This window comes from Phodopus roborovskii, unplaced genomic scaffold (assembly GCF_943737965.1).
Source record: "Phodopus roborovskii unplaced genomic scaffold, PHOROB, whole genome shotgun sequence".
Classification (NCBI taxonomy): Eukaryota; Metazoa; Chordata; class Mammalia; order Rodentia; family Cricetidae; genus Phodopus; species Phodopus roborovskii.
In genome coordinates this window covers 10,755,982-10,774,823 of record NW_026125052.1, presented here as the reverse complement: position 1 = coordinate 10,774,823, position 18,842 = coordinate 10,755,982, and the positions used below count along the sequence as shown (strand labels likewise).

The 18,842-nt window shown below is 52.2% G+C and overlaps 1 protein-coding gene across 1 annotated transcript in view; it reads right to left on the bottom strand.

The window, feature by feature from the left end:
* Positions 1-18: 18 nt before the first annotated feature.
* LOC127220873 (neurabin-2) overlaps positions 19-18,842 on the bottom strand; it is a 33,552-nt gene continuing 14,728 nt past the window's right edge. Inside the window, exons 9-22 of the mRNA XM_051182741.1 lie at positions 18,687-18,783; positions 18,434-18,484; positions 13,432-13,882; positions 13,029-13,202; positions 10,273-10,374; positions 9,637-9,681; positions 4,642-4,808; positions 3,978-4,266; positions 3,066-3,153; positions 2,896-2,970; positions 2,658-2,817; positions 1,322-1,441; positions 1,086-1,241; positions 19-354 (exon numbers count right to left, since the gene is read on the bottom strand). Of these exons, the coding sequence (XP_051038698.1) occupies positions 199-354; positions 1,086-1,241; positions 1,322-1,441; positions 2,658-2,817; positions 2,896-2,970; positions 3,066-3,153; positions 3,978-4,266; positions 4,642-4,808; positions 9,637-9,681; positions 10,273-10,374; positions 13,029-13,202; positions 13,432-13,882; positions 18,434-18,484; positions 18,687-18,783 (2,131 nt within the window). The 3' untranslated portion in view covers positions 19-198. The remainder of the gene's footprint in view (positions 355-1,085; positions 1,242-1,321; positions 1,442-2,657; positions 2,818-2,895; positions 2,971-3,065; positions 3,154-3,977; positions 4,267-4,641; positions 4,809-9,636; positions 9,682-10,272; positions 10,375-13,028; positions 13,203-13,431; positions 13,883-18,433; positions 18,485-18,686; positions 18,784-18,842) is intronic.

The following is an 18,842-nucleotide window of genomic DNA, read 5'->3' as shown; positions in this document are numbered from 1 at the left end:
AAATCTGTGCCAAACAAGTCCTCAAAATCGGGTTTATTACTGGGCCCTCTCCGAGGGATATCCCTCCAGAGGATTCGGTCCAGACAGGGTGAGAGGGAGTCATGTGCCCCAACAAGCTGGTGCCTAGACCCTACTTCTCTGGTGAGGCCCGCGAAGGTGGCTGCAAGTGCTCCGGGGTGCCCGCCCCGCCAGCCATCCCTAGCTCTTCTTAGCCTCATGCTCTCGGCGCCGGAGCTTCTCCTGCTGCCTTGCAGTCTTCTCCTGTGCCTTCCGTTCCTTCTCAGCAGCAGCTGCCAGCTCCTTCAACTTCCGCTTCACCAGTGCCCGGTCATGCGAGTTGCTAAGCCCCAGGCTCTGGGAATAAACCCAGAGTGAAGGAAAGAGGCCCAGAACACTCCTCCTATGTACTCCCTGCACACCCCTAGAGCCTGCTCTGAAGTATGTGCCTAGGGATTGGGCCTCAAGGGAAGAGGAACGGATTGCAAGTGGTCATAGAGATGGCAATTGGCACTAAGCCATTTGTGCCCCATCCTTGGCTACAGATCCTCAGCCTAGGTGCCACGACCCTGCCCAACCTCCTCAGGTCCTCAAGATGGAGAGGGATTTGTTCAAGGTCACACGGCTAGGTGGCAAGATCTCTCCCCACTTCAAGATTTCCTATGGGATTGTCCTTCAAACCTGGGAACCTACAGATGTTGGAAGCCATCTCTCTACACTGTCCCCTTAGCACACCCCGATCATCAGGCTCCGAGACTAAATATGGCATGGAGTTGGCCAGAAAAGAGACCTGGCTTCCCAACATCGGATGGTAGTCCCAAGGGGAAGTTCAACCTGAACATCCAGGCTGGAGCTAGAAGGTCAAATGGAGATGATGGGCTTAAATTTCAAGTCATACTAGGGAGTCAAACTACATTGCAAAGATTAGACCAGACCCTTGCATAGAGGTCAGAAGTCAGGTCAGCAGCTAGATAGGGAAAGGAAACCCCAGGTCAGTCCAGGAAACAAGTCAGAGCCAAAAGTTGGGACAAAGGGGATCCTTGTCCTTGCACGCTACTCGGTCTGGCTCATCTTGCTCTCTGACCTACCTTCAGTTTGCTTCCATCCAGCTGCAGGAGCTGCGGCCCATCCACCTGTCGGGCAGCAAACTCGGCAGCATATTGTTCCAGGTTGAGGCTGCACAGCCACTGGCCCACCTGCTGGCTGGTCCAGTGTTGTATGGTAGGAAGAGACTCATCCAGGAACTGTGGTAGAGATGGGGAGAGTAAAGGAAGCCCAGCCTGTGGCCAGGTCCCCAGCAGGCACAAAGACTAGCTTGGCTCACCTCATCCGAAGACTGGGACAATGTGTGGTAGGGATAGGAGCACTTGGTCTCCTGTCGAGGACCACTGGGGATCTTGGGGCTGCTGCTGGGAGGGGTGGAGTCATCACTCAGGGTGGATTCCTGGACAGAAAGGGATGTGTGCTGAGGAGCAAGTTTATCCCCCAGCCCTGAGCTCATCCCCTTGGCCAGATGGAGCTGAAATACTGGACTAGACACCAGCAGTTGTCCCACACTCCTGATCCTGAACCCAGAACTTAAGTAACACATCAGAATCTGAGCCCTCTAGGAGGGAGTTGGCTACCTAGAGGCTTAGCATTAAGGGGGAGAAAATTAACAGGAGTGGAGGGTACCAGGCAGCCCACATGGATTCCCCCAAGACTGTGTCCCTGTTTCATGGAATCCCTCTCCTAGGCCTCGTATATACTGGCTGGAGGATACCCTCATTGGCCTTGGATCTCTGTGAGGACTTGGGCTGTTGTCTCACAGAGTGGTGTCCCCCTCGGGAACAGCACAAAGGGAAGAAGGGAGGAGCTGAGGGAGAATGTAGGATGGTTAAGACCAAAGGTGTACATCAGAAGGGGTTCTCCCCTGAACCCCAGGATTTCTGATTCTCCTAAGCCCAGGGACCATACACATCTGTGCACATCTGTGAGCAAGTCCCTTTTCTCTGGACCTCATTTGCTCTTCCATTCAGTGCAGATGATAATACCTGCCTTGCCTACATCACAGCTAAAGCCATACATGAATCCTGGGCTTTGTAAAATACAGCAGTCTGTAAGGAGACTTTAGTATTGGTGTGTTGATGTAAAGCTTCCAGAGCACCAGGTAGCAGTTCTGCTTATCTCTCTATCTCTAGAACTTCCCACCATGCAGGTGGTCAGCTCTTGATGGGGAGGTCCAGACCTGACTCAGGCAGAAAAGTAAGAAACAAGTGGTGGGGGGCTCAATGTCCCCACATGATGCTGTGTGGGAGAAGCAATATAAACGCACAAAAGCAATGTGAATGGGTATGAATGCATGAGCCAATGAATGGATGAAAAACAGAGAGTAGATGGAAGTCATGAGTCACTAGGCGGCTCTGTGGAGGAACATGATGGGTCCCAGAAAAACCTGGGTCCCTGTTCAAGCCCAGATGAAGTATATTCTTGTCATGAGCCTGGAAGCCAGGGTGGGGCAAGAAAGTTTTGGGGTTACACTGGCAGGAAGGTACAACCTTGCAATCCCAGGCCAGCCTGGGGTACAGAGTAAAACTGCCTGGGGGGGCACAAAGAAATATGAAAAGGAAGGCTGGATGATAAGAGGGGAAGAGAAGAAGGAATAAAAGACCCAGGCTTACCTGGGAAGCTGACTTCTTGGGGCTGAAGCTCTCGTGTTTGGGTGAACAGGTCGGGGAGGTGGTGCTCCCTGAGGAAGCAGAGCCTTTGCCGCTGTCTGTGAACCAGGAAAAGGGCAGGAACGGGGAGCTCCCAGTCCTTCCAGAACCTTCTACGGACTCCCTGTGGAGAAAACATCCAGCATGGTGCGGGTGTCCAGGAGAGGATGGGAGTCATGGGTGGGTGCCATGGGTAACTCACCTGCTGCCCATGGACAGGCGGTTGCTACCCTTCTCCTTCCGGCTCTTGCCAGTGGACGCTCGGCGGAGAGTGACCCTGTAAGGAGGCAGGGTGAATGGAGCATACCTGCCCACTGTGATGCTCTGACCCCAACAGCTCCCAGGACCCATGTAAAACCGTCCCCCACTCACCCTAGGTCCAGGAATTTTCTGCGGGTCTTCTTATCCAAGCCGATGGTGGGGCTGGCAGGCTCAGGGGGGCTGGCATCCCGGCTGTCATCTTTAGAAGAGAGGGAGGAAAAGCTAAAGCCGTGGTTTGTGTGCCTCCTGCTGCTGCCCATGTGGGGTGGTAGACATTTCTTGACTTAGAATTAGACCATCTGGCTCTGGGTTCTTCATTAGCTATGTGACCCAGGAGATGACATTCTCTCGTTTTTGAGTTCTTCATTTCAAACATAGAGCCATGACCATTTTACAGTATCTAATGGGAGCCTAGGCCTTTACTTTTTGCAAACTGTAAAAGCACTTTACAAATGAGAAGGTAGGACGACTAATGTTTGTTAGTTCCCTGGTTCAATTATTTTTGAGACAGGTCTCAGTGAAACCCACACTGGCCTGGAACTCCTTATATGGCCTTGGTCACCTGATTTCCTGCCTTTGCCTCCCGACTACTAGAATTACCAGGGTGCACCACCCTATCTGGTATGCCATGACCAAGTTCTCCTACATGCTGGGCATACTACTGACTTTATCTTGGCATCTTTGAAGCAGCCTTTTAATCGTGGCTGAAATATCATCTCAGGGAAGCCTTTCAGGTCAGGCAAAACTCTTCAACTATGCATGTTTCTTTCTATTACAGTTTGTAACTATACGTTAATTACGAGGTGCTTTGGTTGTTTCTTTCCTAAGTCACACTTTCTCAGAGGCCAAGGACTGTATCAATGCTCTGTTTGGTCCCAGCGATATCTATCGCGCAGTAAGAGTCTGTAAATGAAGAATGGAACCTGTTGGCCATCCTTCCACCTCACCTGTAGTCACCTTATTGCCTAGCCAAGCTGCGGTTCCCGTGATCGCCGGCAGGGGCGTGGCGCCGGCCGGACTCACCTTCGCTGTGAAGCTCTACTCCGGGGTAGCGGCGCACGAAGCTGGGCGAGCTGTCCGAGGAGGGTGCGGAGCGCGTAGGCGAGCCAGAGGTGGCGGCCAGGCCCTCGTGCGAGGCGGCGTTGTGCAGGGGCCGGTAGCGGGCAAGGGGCGAGGGCGGGGGCTCGTCCTCATCCAGACTGCGCCGCAAGCCGGGGGGCTCCAGGCAGAAAGAGCCACCGGCGGGGGAACCTGGGCCCGAGTGCAGAGGCGAGCGTAGCCGGTGCAGCGGGCTACCGCAGCCATCGGTCACCTGGAAGAAGGGCGGCTGCTCATCCAGCCACTCCTCCTCACGCCCTGGAGTGAGCACCAGGGGAGCTCCGCTTCCTCTGGCCAGGGGATGAGGAGTATCTGAGCAGTCACTGGTGAAATGGGTGGTCACATGAAGTGAGGACATCCTGCTTCATTTGCCAACTGTGGGACTTCCAGAACCCTCTGCTCTCCGCTTCTTCATCTGTAAAACGGGCTAACACCTTTTCTACAGAGGTACAGGAACCAGAAGTGAACAGCTAACTGACATCCCTTTGGGTGGATGAATCAGATCTTTGGGGGCACATTTCCCTGGAGGGGCGGGAGTGGGATGGGAGCTGTAATCCAGGGGAAAGATGTGAGTGTGTGTTACCCCAACCTTGCCTCCGGGCCCATCAGAGCCTTCACCATCCTCAGCAGAGCTGGCACTGTCACGTAGCCTGGAGCGCGAAGGCCGGTGTCTCCGGCCCTTGGCCAGTAGCTGGGCCCGGGCTTTATGTAAGCTACTGTCCAGTCTGGTGGTCTCTGGTACAGCCAAGTCCAGGTCTGCAAACAGAGGCCAGAGCCACCTCAGGTGGCCACCCTGACTCATACAGTATTCACTGGGCTGGTGCTTGAGAGTGCAGCCCACCATAACGCTAGGTGAAGTTCGAGCCTCCCACAGGTTAGTCTCCCAACCCCATCTACTAGCACCTGCACACGGCCACATGGCACAACATGCCTGACCCTCCTGTGGGCATGGTTGGCCTATGTGCAGACACTCACACAAGGGGGGGTTGTGTGAGAGGAGGCACACCCACTGGGATCCTAAAGTCTGAGTGAGAGTTGGCAAGCACTGAAATGGGTGGGAAGTAGGGAGTAGAGATGGCACTTGTCTCTGTGGGGACAAGAACTGGGAGAAAAGCCACGGAGACCAGGGGAATGAGTCTGCATGCACCCAGTGTGATGTACATATCACTAGCCTCCTCAGGGACACATTTAGAGCTGAGCCAACTTGTACCAAAGAAAGCAAGTCAAGATTGGAGCCACTGGCGAGTAACAGTCTGGGGTTTGGGGTGTGGATCCAGAAACACACCCTCCTGGGGACACTATCTTACTGTGCCACACTCGGGGCTGTATTTAAGGAAAACAGGGTTATGCATGCGAAAAGCCCTCGGTTGAAATGTTGAAAGGAGGAAGCAGGACACCTGGACACAAGTGTGTCTCAGGAGCAAAGTTCACACAGGCTCTTGAAGTTTGTCCCTTGGGTCCTGGGCCCTATAGCCCAGTGCTAGGTCCTGCTAGAAGCTGGAGGACAAGTAGACACACTTGTTGGGAGTGTGCAGAGAAAGCACTCCATGGCCACAGTTTCACTTTCTGGTCAGCTGCGTTAAGAAGCATCACTCTGGCTCGGGCCCTGGCCTTGGTCCTGGGGTCTTCCTGGGCCTCAGGAAGAGTCAGCATATCCCTGTGCACCCCTCTCTTAGTATCTCCGGGGCCCCTGCTCCATCCTTCACACTCACTCTTCTTGCCTGCCTCTCTCTCATCTGTAGGCATCCCCTACTACTTCATGATCACTTTGTCTATTCCTAACCCTGACATTCCCACTAAATACCAAACCTAAGCACAGAATCACCTGCAGGGAACCCCCTGACCCCCAGTGCCTCATCTAAACACAACCCACAAAAGAACATCCATCAGAGCCCTTCTGCCTCTAATCCCAGCACTCACGAGGTAGAGGCAGATGGATCTCTGAGTTCAAGTCCAGCCTGGTCTACAAAGGGAGTTCCAGGACAGCCAAGGCTACACAGAGAAACCCTGTCTAACACACACACACACACACACACACACATTCATTGGCTTGTCTTGATCGGACTTGTTGCCTCCTAGACCAATCAATGGTCTACCCAAGTCACCCAAGTTGGATAGCTTTGAGCTCCCCTTCTCCCCTCAGCCCTCCTAGACCTTATTCCCACATTGTGCTTGTCTCCTTGTTTCCCCTGCTGGATATTCAGCAGTGTGTTCTATTCACAGCCCCCACCCCCCAATCCCCATGGCTCTCCTCCGCGTTGGTCTCCTTGTCTTGGTAAACAGTGGTTCCATCCTTCCTGCTACTCAAGCGTGCTCCCAGCTGGCTCCCTTTCCTACAAATTAGTTTAGCTGTGTTCCCGCTGGCCCTGCTCTCAAAGTAATTCATCCCGTTGAAATACAGAGGTGAGGCCTGAGGCTGTGTTCCATGAGATTCAAAACGACCCGGGGCACTGGATGTGAAGAATGGGAAGACTGGGGCAAGTCTGGCCAGGAGGTGACCATGGTGGCCATGGAGTGACCAGAAGTTGAGCACATGGCAGGGTGCATTGTGTTCTTTACTTTGGAGGATGTCTGAGGTTTTACTTTTTTTTTTTTTTTTTTTTAACTATTATTTATCTGTGTGTGGGGGGGTATGCATTTGATGCACTTGAATGCATATACCCTCAGAGTTCAGAAGAAGGTGTTGGCTCCCCTGGACCTGGAGTTACAGGCTGTTGTGAGCTGCCTGACTCTGGGTGCCAAGAACTGAACTCAGGTCCTCTACAAGAGCAGTACTTACTCTAAACTGCCCACTCTACAGCCCAGCCTCTTAGGTTTTGTCAACAACATACTGTTTATGGTTTAGAGGAGTGGGAGAGAAGAAGAGGGAGGGGCGGAGAGAGGAGCACCAGCTCTAGGTCCCTATCATCTCCGCCTCTGGTATTACAAATGGCCTCCTGTTCCCTTTTCCCACTTAGTGTTTTCCAGCACAGCAGCCAGAGTGATCCTAATGCGATGTGTCAGCCCTGTCTGCCCCCTGCTCAACCATCTCATGCAGTCAGAGCCAGAGTTCTCCCAGCAGCGCTCTAGATTCAGTCTGGGATCCACTTACCTTTCAGCTTCTGCCTCCATCCCCTCCCCCCACCCTTCCTCTTATAGACCCACCTGCACTCCAAAGCTTTGAATGTGTAAACACTCTCTTTTATATACTTCAAAGCACCATTCCTGTCTTTTCCTATATCACACACCATGCTCTGGCATCCCGAATACCTTTCCTATTTAAGCTTATTGCCTCTTTCCACCTATTAGACTGTCAGCTCCAAAAGGACAGAGTTTTCGGACTATGACTGTGCCACGGACACCAAACAGCTACCATCAGTCCTGACAAAAAACATCCTGGTGCTGCTGGAACCAGCCAGGAGCCAGTAATATCTCACACTGCTCTAAATGCTTCACAATTACTGGTCACTGAAACCTCCGACATTCTTGGAGGAAGGGACTCAGGGTCCCCAGGGCAGACTTAATTTGCCCAAGAGCATAGAGCTGGCAAGAGCTAGCTAGGGTCAAAGGCAGGCCCACTTGTTTGGAAGTACCAGACACATCAGCTGTACACTCTCTGAAAAGAGAAGGAGGCAACATTGTGTCTAAGCCCTCATTTTATGGGTGGAGAAACTGAACTCTGTAAAGGGAGGTTTGATCAGTGCATGGAGGGAGTAAAAGTGGAATCTAGGTCTCCTGGCCCCTGGTCAGCTCTCTAACCTCCTCCCCACTGGCAGCACCTAGCTGGTACCCAGCCACCTGCATCAGGGTGATAGGTCCTTGCTTCACAGGCAACATGGGTATCACCCACTGTCTGGAGAGCAAAGGGTCTCCTGAGGGCTTGGGGGTACAAAGCAAGGTGGTGCCAGTCTCACCAGAGTCCCCCAGAACCTCCTTTTATCTGCTTCCTTCCCTGCCTCCCCTTCTGTGCGCTGGGCAGTGGGATGATGAATATTTAATTGTCTTCATGTGAAGAAGCACTCCAGGCAGTGCCCTGCCCAGCTACCTCAGCAGGAAGAAAATAAAGGATTGGCAAGAAGCATGGGGTAGGAGGTGGGGAGAAAGGAGACAGAAAAGTCTCTTCCCACTAAGGGAAGCTCAGCTTTATGGACCTGCCAAGATTAGGATGGACATGTGCAGAGCCAGCCTCAGAGATAGGGAAGTTCTGGGGGGGTGTTTTAAGGGGGTTGTGTACCCAGAAGCATTGAGGCAACAATATCAGCATGACCAGGGCCAGTGGCGATGGCAAGAAAAGAAGAGGGAAAGGCAGAGATGGGTGGAAACAGGGGAAGCGAGAGCCCTGTGACATCCCCACATTTAGGAGCCCCTTAAGAGTTACACACAGGAAGTCACCCACTTAAATTCAGCTAGGGGACAGCTTTCCCACATCACAGCCACAGAGCCTGCTGACAGCTCTGCCTCTAGAAATGGTAGTGTGTACATGGACACCAGTGGATGCTGGAGGCACAGGCAGACGGAGGCATGGAGGCTCTGTGTGTGTGTGTGTGTGTATGTGTGTGTGTGTAGGGTAAGATCTCAGGCACATATATGTGACTTGGAGAAAATGTATGGTGTCTGAGCTGGAGCTAGAGTAGACAGAGGTTTTTAGCCCAGTGACTAAGGGCAGGGAGCCAGACACTCTAGGGTTCTTAGTCCAATTCTGCCACTAACTTGTAATGTGATGTGTTCATTCGTTCATTCATTCATTCATTCATTCTCTGTGTGCATATGTGGGTGAGTGCATATGTACATACACATAGAAGCCAGAGGTTGATGGCCTCAATTCCTCTCCCCCTGAGTTTTTGAGGCAGGGTCTCTCACTGAACCTAGAGCCAACTCCTTTGGCTAGACTGGCTGGTCAGCAAGCCCCGAGGGTCCTGCTTTTGTATCCCCAGCACTGCTGTGTCTGTTGTTGATGGGTCTTTGGTTAGTTTGTTTTGAGATAAGATCTCTTCTATATAGGCCTGGCTGTCCTCGAACTCTCTATGTAGACCAGGCTGGCCTCAAACTCAGAGATCCACCTGCCTCTGTTTCCCAAGTACAGGGATTAAAGGCGAGTGTCGCCATGCCCAGCTTGTTCCCAGTTTTTATGTGGGTGTTTGGGACTGAACTCAAGTCTTCATGCTTTCGTGCTATTTTTGAAATTTGTAATTATTGTGTGTGTGTGTGTGTGTGTTGCATGATGTGTGAATGTGGGTATATATACATGTCATAGTGCACACATGGAGGTCAGAGGATAACTTGTGGAGCTGATTCTCTCCTTCATCCTTTATGTGGGCTATGGGAATCAAACTCAGGTTGCACATCTAGACTTTCTATCTGTTGAGCTAGCTCACTGGCCTCCATGTGATCTTTAAAGAATGTCATACTGGCACTCCGCATCCTACACCTCTTGTCTGTACAACTAACAGTATTGAGGATCAAATGATACACTGTATGTGAGATCAGGTGCCCACCAAGTCCTGAAGTGTCCTATCTGGCCTTACCCCATGCCATGCCCGGAAGACTTGAAGGAAGGGCTCCATGACTAGGCCTGTTGCTAGACATAAAGTCACACAGAACTTACCAAAAACTTCATCCACAGGTTCTCGGAGCTTCGAGGAAGCCATGACTGGAGAGGACAAAAAGGAGAGAGCAAGAGAAACCCTGCATAAGAGGTTCAAGTTGGTTGTGGCTGTAAAGAAGTACATAGCTTCTTGCTTCTCACCAACCCACTGCTTTTCTTTCCTTAGAACTCTTCCTTTGCTCCTTGGAAGAGAAGCCTGTGGGTGCTGAGGCAGGAGACATAAGCAGGAAATCCACAGCAAAGCCAACCCAGGGCACAGATTAAGTCAGCTTCTCTGAGCTGGGCCTGACTACTGGTCGTTGACTTCACATAGGTCTCTGCGTTGCCTTAGGCCCTCTGATCACTAGCATCCCCCAGAGCCTCCATTATCATCAACATAAAATCTGGAAGCCATGGAGATTATTAAATCCAGATCTCTCATTTTACACAGAAACAGAAGAGGAAACATGTGGCCCAAGATCTTGCAGCTGTTATTGGCAAGTACCAATTTAAAATCCAGGTTCTATCTGTACATCTATCTGCTTGCCCTGCCTTCCTCCTCCCATCTCTCCCATCCAGTATGTACTCTATCTATCCAACATCTATTATATCCATGCATCTACCTATCTTTGCATCCATCAGCTCTCCATCTCCCACCCATCATCCCATCCAGCTCTTCTTCCTCCATCACTGGGGCCCTCATCACTTGCTTTTCTGAATTGTGCAGCAGGAAGCTGGCATCACCAGCAAGACCACTCACTGTTTCAGACAGAATCCCAGTTCTCACAATTCCTGACAGACTCACAGATGCAGCAGGGCAATAAGTTTTCACAGCTGAACAAATCTGAAGCATTCAGAATGTTCTGGGGAGGGGTGTGGATGGACAGGGTTGTACTGTTGTTTTGGTTTCAATGTTTGTTTCTTTGTGGGAAGCAAGAAGAGAAGGCAAGTAAGGAAGGGAAGCAGGAGAGATGCATCAGAAACACCTTGGGCAGGCTTCCTGATAGGTGTAGGGGACACAGATAAGAAGAGATGGGGACTAGAGATATGGCTCAGCAGTTAAGATCACTGGTGTCTCTTCCAGAGTTCCTGAGTTCAATTCCCAGCAACTGCATGGTGGCTCACAACCATCTAGAGTGGGGTCTGATGCCCTCTTCTGGCACAATAACATACATGTAGATAGAGCACTCAAATGCAATATAAATAAATCTTAGAAGAGAAGTGGGAAGGACAGAGCTCAGGGCAGGGAGACACTGAATGGCTGAGACACGATCTCCAGTTACTTCTAATGCTCTGGTCTCTGGGAGAAAGGCAGGACACTAGACTGGACCACATGTCCTCTAGCTCTCCTGTTATTTCACAGACATCATGTCTCCATGAGCTACTGGGTTTGGCTTGACATCTTAGTATCTCTACTTTGCAGGTGTGAACCTTAATATGCAATAGCTAAGAAGCAGCCATCAACCCAGTCTCTGGCTTCTCAACCCTATCCTAGAGGCATGATCTGAAGTTGTGGTGATGCTCAGGGGAGGGCTGGGGTAGAGGGAGGGGAGCTGGTCCGCACTGGCTGGGATTAAGGCAAGCACTAAAGCCACATCCACTAGGCATCAGGGATGCCTGGAGCTGAGCCAAAACATGCCATATGGGAGAGGTCAGCAATGGCTCAGCAAGGACCCCTTTGCCGTTCTTGAACTTTGAGGACTAGTAGCCAAGATCTATGATATTCCTTCCTGGCCTGAGAGGCCAGATGGGAAGATAGATTGACCCTCAACACAAACTATATCTCTTCATCGGCTCACACAGCCTTCTCTGACTAGGATCCAGCTCTCCCTTCTCCACATTGCTGTCCTGGGTTGCCCCACCCCCACCCCCTATTTGTCTGTACTGTTTTGAAAGCCAGTTCTCCAATTCCTGAGGAATGGAGACCTTTTCATACTTTACTGGCTTCCTACTTGGGTCTTATCTCTCCTTGTCAGATAGGTCACGTGCTGTCCCTTCAGATGGTCACTCGGGGTAGTAGCTGCTTATCCCGCCAGAATGGCTGCTGTCTACACACAGTAGTGACATCTCTCTTAAACACAGAGAAGGCCACAGTCCAAGGGGGAGGTCCCAGTGTGCACTGAGGTCTGTTTTAGCCGCTTTGGGTGGGCTGGGGTTTCCAGCTCAGACCCTCAGCCCATCCTGATTCAGCACAAACTACTTCTTTATGTCTGTCTATGCAGCCAGCTCCCATAACTGTGGGGGAGCCTCTCTGCACTATTTCATGGAAACCCCATGGAAATGTAATATCCCGGAGGTCACCTGCCCCTACCATCCAGCTACCTTCTCCCAGAACCCAGCCTCACCCATCCTGCCACTCCCACACTCACTCTCACTCACAGGTGTTCAGCTACACCAGGGTGGAAAGGAACCTGTTCCCTAGGGCGACCTTTGGGTTCCCTTGTTAGCAGACCGCTCCCTTCCCCAACAGCTACCAATTCCTAGAGGACCATTAGTGACCTCTGACCTTTCTCTGGGAAAAAGGAAAGGCAGATGATTTCCAAGCTACCCAGAGCCCAAGGGAGGGGGAAAGCAAAACAAAAGGTATACAACCTGGGAATGGAAGAGAAGGAGCAACTAGCAGACCCAGAGGTAGACACCGACAGTGTCCACAGGGAGCCGAGGAGAAGAAAGATCAAGAAAGAGCAGACCCAGGAGGTTCCGGAAAAGCAGCTGGGCAGCCCTGAGGCCCCACCATGGCATGAGAGAAAAGAACACCTGCCCCACAAGCCAGAGGGGAGAAGGGGACCTGAGTAGAAGAGAGAGGAGAGAGGAAGGGAGACAGAGGGAGAGACGCAGCTGACAAGTCGCAGAAGGGGTCCGAGGGAAGGCTGGCATGGGGGAAGCGGTTGGTTGTAGAAGCCAAGGAGGCCATGCCCCTCCCATGTCACCAGTCTTCAGCCAGCCCCAGGCTTGGAGCAGTCCACTGGAGTTTGACAGCCCATCAAAGCGCCGCAGAAGATGGGGTTGGTGGACCGGGCACCTACTCCTATAATTGAGTCCCCTCTCCCTAATCACAGAGCGGTTTCTCCTACCCACCGGCCCAACTGCCTGGATAGGAAGGAGTTAAGGTCTCTCCCCCTGCCCCCACACCAGTTTTTCTTTCTTCTTCTCTTCTTCCTTTCTTTTCTTTTTAAAAATTAATTTCCCCAGGCAGGAGGAAAGGGATTAGGAACGTAAATCCTATTTCTGTTCCCTCCCGACAGCCCAGCTCCCCGGTCCAGTGAGGTCTCCCTAGGGATAGAGGAAGAAAGGCCCTTGTGGCTTAGATTCATCTAGCCCCACTTGTGTGTTTGTGAGGGGGGTGTCTCACCTTGAGCCCAATAGTTTCTGGCCCCGCTTCCCCTTCCACCCTGGAGGTCCGGGCCCCTCACCTCCAGCATCCGTCATTTCCAGCGTCCAGCGCCCCAGGAACCCCTCAGGCCCATGTTGCTCGGAGTATGGGGCGGGAGAGGGGCGGAGGACTTTCACCCTGGCCGCGGGGGGCTCCGGGCTGGCTCCAGTCGCTCCATCCCAGAGTGTTGTTGGGGGATTGGAGGGGAGGGTCCCTGAGCCGGAAAGAATGGAGAGGCGAGGTGTGTAAGGATGCAGGGAGACTGTCTGCGGGAAGCAGGAGACGCGGGCGGGGCTGGACCGGGAAACCTGACGGGAGGATGTTCCGTGTGTGCGTGCGTGTACGTGTGTGTGTGTGTGTGTGTGTGTGTGTGTGTGTGAGAGAGAGAGAGAGAGAGAGAGAGAGAGAGAGAGAGAGAGAGAGAGAGAGCGCCAGCGAGCCACCTCCTGCCCCGCCCCCGCCGATATCTTGGACCCTCGCGCCACCGGCCGATTTGTGCAGCGTCGCGGAGGCTAGGTCCGTGGGGTCGTCCGGGATAAGGCAATATGGGGGGCGCTTGTGGGGATGCCGGTCGCCCGGGAGACAAAGAGCGGGAGGGGAGGAGGAGGCGGGCGAGTGGGGCGGAGGCCACAAGGACCGAGGGGAGGAGGCGGCGGGTGCCCGCGCCGGGGCCGGGGATCCCAATTGCGCCGCTACTTCTCGGACCGCCAGAGACGCGGCGCTAGGGAGTCTGCGCGCTGGGAGCCGGCGAGTGTCAGGGAACCGACCAGGGGGGCGGTCCCGCTTGGGGACGCACGGGGCTTTCCGCCCCCTTTGCAGGGTCTGTAGGGCTCCTAATTCTCTCGATCTTTTATTCAACAAGCATCCGCGGAGCAGCCAACCTGGGTGCTGAAGCTGGAGGAGACCACTGTTGAACAGAACAGATATGATCCAGTATTTTCAGGGTTCAGCTAAGGATTTCCTAAGACTGAGAGCTGTGGGTCCCAGAACAAAAAAAGACTTCAAGTTCTGGAGGGGGCGTGCGCCCGAGACACTTGAGTAGGGCCCAGGGAGGATTCCTAGCGGTGTGTAGCTGTTGCAGGCCAGACTACGGGAGACTTGCTCATGGGCATTGCCGGGTGGATGGACCAGCGGGGGGAAAAATGAGCTGAGATTGGAGGGTTGATTTATTCCGCTACGCTTCCTGCCCCCCACCCCAAAAAGAGGTTAACCGAGGAGGGAGGAGCTTCAACAAGCATTTTTAGGAGAATTCGTTGGGCACACCAGTGAAGAATGGACTGTAGGGGGCAGCCGGAAGTCTGGTGCCGGCCTCAAGGGATTGCTGAAAGATGACAGAAGTGGGCATGAAGATTAAAGATCGAGCTGAGAGCAATTCTGGCTATAGAACTGAAGATGCAAACAGGATTTGGAGCCGGCTGGACAAAGAATTGAGAGAAGGAGGAGTCTAGGATGTCAGTGGAGTCTTGGCTGGGGGCCTGGCAGTTCTGGAGCTAGGGGGGTGGGGTGGATGAGCTCAGACTTGGACCTGGTGAACGAGAGAGATGGTGGCAGGTCAGTGGTAGTGGTGGCGGTGGGTGTGATCACCAGCTAGCTACCATGCAGCAAGACTTAGAGCGTGCCAAGTACTTTTCAGATTCTTTAACATCACCTTCCCAATAAACCTGTAAAGTCGGGGGTTTCTCCTGTCCTCTAAGATACACATGCCAGATACTCAAAAACAAGTTTGTTCAGGAGTAAGTGATGACCTTGGAGAAAGCACTTAGTGAGAGTTGTAGGGTCTGGAGAGTTAAAAGAAGTCCTGGCGGCTCATGGAAATGGGAGACTGCCAAGGGCCTGTGGGTAGCAGCAGGATGTTGAGCCAAGAATTCCCTAGAACTGTGTGGGTATGGCATCAATGGGGACTCAGAGCATCTCAGAGCTGGAGATCCTCTGGGTATCTTCAAAATCTGCTGAAAGTCTGTAGGTTTATGTGGAGGAAATGATGTCTCTGATGACTACCTGTGCAGACTCTAGAACAGTGGTTCTCAACCTTCCTATTGTTTCAACCCTTTCATACAGTCGCTCAAGTTTTGGTGACCCACAACCATAAAATTGTTCTCATTACTCTACTTCATAATTGTAATTTTGCTATTTTGTGAATTGTAATGTAAATGTTTTCTGATGGTCTTAGGTGACACTGTGAAAGGGTTGTTTGAACCCCCAAAGGGGTTTTGACCCACAGGTTGACAATGGCTGCTCTAGGGTCTTTGTAGGTGTATGCTTTATTGCTGGAATGGACTTTCTCCTATTCAGGCCTAAGGTGCTGGGATCTGGGGGGAATCCATTTGATACATCTCCTCTGCAGCAAATGTTGAGGTTGCAGCATATCTGCTCAAGTCCCCACGACTCAGTAGATGATGATAATGGATGAGTTGGGGGAGTTAGGATGACAAACATCACAGTTTGCCACACTATTTGACAGCCCCTAAAATGGACACATTGCATGGGTAAGTCACAGTTCAGGTCTGAGAAACTCCCAGAAAAGCCATACATACATAAGGTCCCAAGACATACAACTCACTCATACTTAAACATGAAGTACTACTTAACCATTCCTTTGGACATTTGAGAGAGGTCCCCTCCTCACATAGTACCCAGGGTAGCTATGGGACACAGGTCTTCCGCTTTAGACACTTGCTTGTCAGACTCAAAACTCCTACCACAAACCCAGGTGTCTCACCACCCAAGAAGTGCCAGCTGCTTCGTTTCCTGGTAAAAATTTCCTAAGCAGGGGCTTAGTAGGTTTGTGGTTCAGGGATTTATAACCTAGGCACCACAACCTGAAACTTTTTTTAGGGAATCTGTTACGGAATTCAGCCCCACATGGATCTACCTGCAGCATCCCCAGAGCTCCCAATGTTCCAAGGTTGACCTGATGAGAGGAAATGCCCCAAGAGGCCACTACCATTGCTAGTTTCCTAATGACTGTTAAGGTAGGTGTCAGAGCTGGTCAGGACTTTTGTGGCCCTGAGGTACAGAGCCAGTTTTGAAGGTAGTTAACATGACTGTGGCAGAATTACCTGCTAAGGAATGGCTGCCTCAGGGGTCATTAATAGAGTTTTTTGAGACAGGGTTTCTCTGTGGCTTTGGAAGCTGTCCTGGAACTAACTCTTGTAGATCAGGCTGGTCTTGAACTTACGGAGATCCACCTGCTTCTGCCTCCCCAGTGCTGGGACTAAAGGTGTGCACCACCACCGCCCAGCGTTAATGGTGCTCTTGCAGAGACCACTCATCTCTGGTGTTGTCAGGAGCTAACCAAAATGGCCTAAGAGCCTGGAAATTGGGATTTTTGTTTCTTACTGGGAGAATCCCCCTCCCCCATCCAAGCTACTACCGCACAAGACTTGCCTCCTAGCACCTGTACAGGAAAAGGCCATGCTGTATACTGTAAGTCTCAATGCATTCACTTCTGGGACTCACCAAAACGTGCACCTGGAACTGGGAGCTAGCTAATGGGGCAGCTAGGACTATACGAGGCCTATCAAGCCAGCACAAGGGGGCCAAAAAACATTTTCTGTGACCTTGGAGACAACAATGCTCCTATAATTTTTATCTCCTAGGTCATTCCAAGAAATCCTTGGTCCTCCTGGCACTTCACAGGAGACTTTTGGGGGTCTTGCAGCATGCTCAGTTCTCGGGGACGGGAGTTGCTTTTCAGCCCATCCTCTGGCTTGCTCTAAAGACCTTGTGGGAGACCCGAAGACTGTCTAGAGACTCCACGAAAAATAGGTAATGGTAGCAATAGTTTGCTGAGACTGGGTTTGAAGATCTGAGCTAGCATTAAGATATTCTCTAGGTCCTAGGCAAAACTAGGAAAGGAAAGGGACCTTCTGGTATCCCTCCTCTTTCCCCATCCAACGCATCAAGAAACTAGGCAGCAAGGCTCTGGGGGCTGCTTTTATGGGGAAGACCTGACAGAGGGTATGGTCCGTACAAAACCAGGAACAATACATACATATATATATTATATACAGAGACGGGGTCCTCCAAGGGCGGGACAAGAGCACTGCCGGTCAACACCGGAAGTACATCGAGGAACCACCCACCCGGCTCCGCCCCCTCCATCTGCCTAGGTGAAGTGCAGAGGCCGGGCACTGTGATAGCCAGCTTTTTCTGGGGAGAAGGGGAACCTCTAGGGCAGAAAGAGAGGGGCAAGAAATACTGATTGATGGTATGGTCTATTTACAGGGGCCTAGGAGAAGCCAAAAAGGATAGAACAGGGTTGTTTAAAAAAAAAAAAAAAAAAAAAACGAACAGAAACCTAGGCTTGGGACAGGGGTGTGAACGTGGCAAAATGAGATGGATTTGAAAGGGGAGGGTACCTGAGGGGATCTCACCTCCCTTGGTCCAAGCCCCAATTTGGGGTTAAAGTGGGGAAACTGAGTCAATTTCACTTAGAAAGCAGGCTGACAGCAAGCAGCCCTGGTCTCCAAAAAGATTAGTAAAATTCTTCCCTCCAGTGAAAACATTGGAAAACAGTGGGGGAGGGGAGGCTGAATCTGATGGTAATACAAGGCTTCCAGGTGTGGCCCTGGGCAGGGCCCAGCTCCCCAGGGAGACCTCTACAGGCACCACCTAAGCTGACCTCCCTCCCTCCTGGCAATCCTAGGCTAGACCAAGGAAACCTGAACCCCAAAGTGGCCTCAGGGCAGTTCCAGGAGGAGGCTGTTTGGCACCTGGGAGAAGGGAGGCCGCTGCCCTTCCTAGGAAAGAGGTGGGGGGACTGGATTCCAGGTGCTCTGAACTCATCCTTTTCCCTACTCGCTCCCCCCCCCCACAGCCCCGCCCCAAGGATACATGAGAAATCAGTGCAGGACCAGGCCCAGCCTCTGGCTCGAGGGTGGGCTCTATCCCTCCTGGGATGGGGAGCAGGAGTGGGAGATGTTGAGGCAATCCCTCCAAGCAGGAGGCCAGAATGCAACAGACAGCACAATGATAGGGAAGAGAAAAAAGCCAAGAAAGTAGAATCTCAAGTCAAGAGGCCCAGGGGCCACATGGACCCTGTGGGCAGGGAGCAGCCTCCAAGTGGTGAGACGCCAGGAGAGCCCCGGCTCCACTCCGGTCCAAGAGACGCAGGCTGGAGGTTGTAAAGTCTGGCAGTTTGGTCTGCAGGCCCTTGTGTCCATCCACCACCCAGGTCAGCTCTCTGCTTCTCTTAGCCTCTGTACCTCAGCCCCATATAGAACAAGGAGGCCACTCTTCCAGCCACCATTGTCTGCCCTGGCCACCCTAAAGGGGCCTGTAATATGGGCCCACTGGTCCCTGAAGCTGGGGGAGGTGGGGTGGAGGAGTGGGGGAAGTCGGGGCACCTGTCCCCAGGCTGGTAGGGGCGGGGTGGGGATTGAGGACAGGGGTGAGGATAATGGAAGGGAATTATTATTGTCCAGTCAAGCGGCGATCCTGTTAAGTAGAATTGGAATTCCTCAGGGTCTGCAGGTTTCCTTCCAGTTCTGAGATCTAGAGAACAGAGAGGGGGTGTCAGGCTTGGCCACTGAGCAAAGATCCTGTGTCTCCCCCCCCCCAAACCCCCAACTCTGATCCCAAGTTCTTGGCCAGCAATACAATCCTTCCCAAACATCAACAGAGTGGTGTTCTTTGATTCTGGCTTCTATACTGCTCCCCCTGGAGGCTGCCCAGGGCTCCAGGACTCAGGCTCTACCTTGTCCAGAAGCTTGTCCATTTCCTCCTTCCTAGCTAGCTCTGACTCTTCCAGTACCCGACGCTGTGCAGTCTCTTTTTTCAGGAACTCGATCTCCCTGGAGACAGGCAAGAAACAGATGGTGGGTTAGGGTTTATGGTGTAGCTTTGGTCCAGG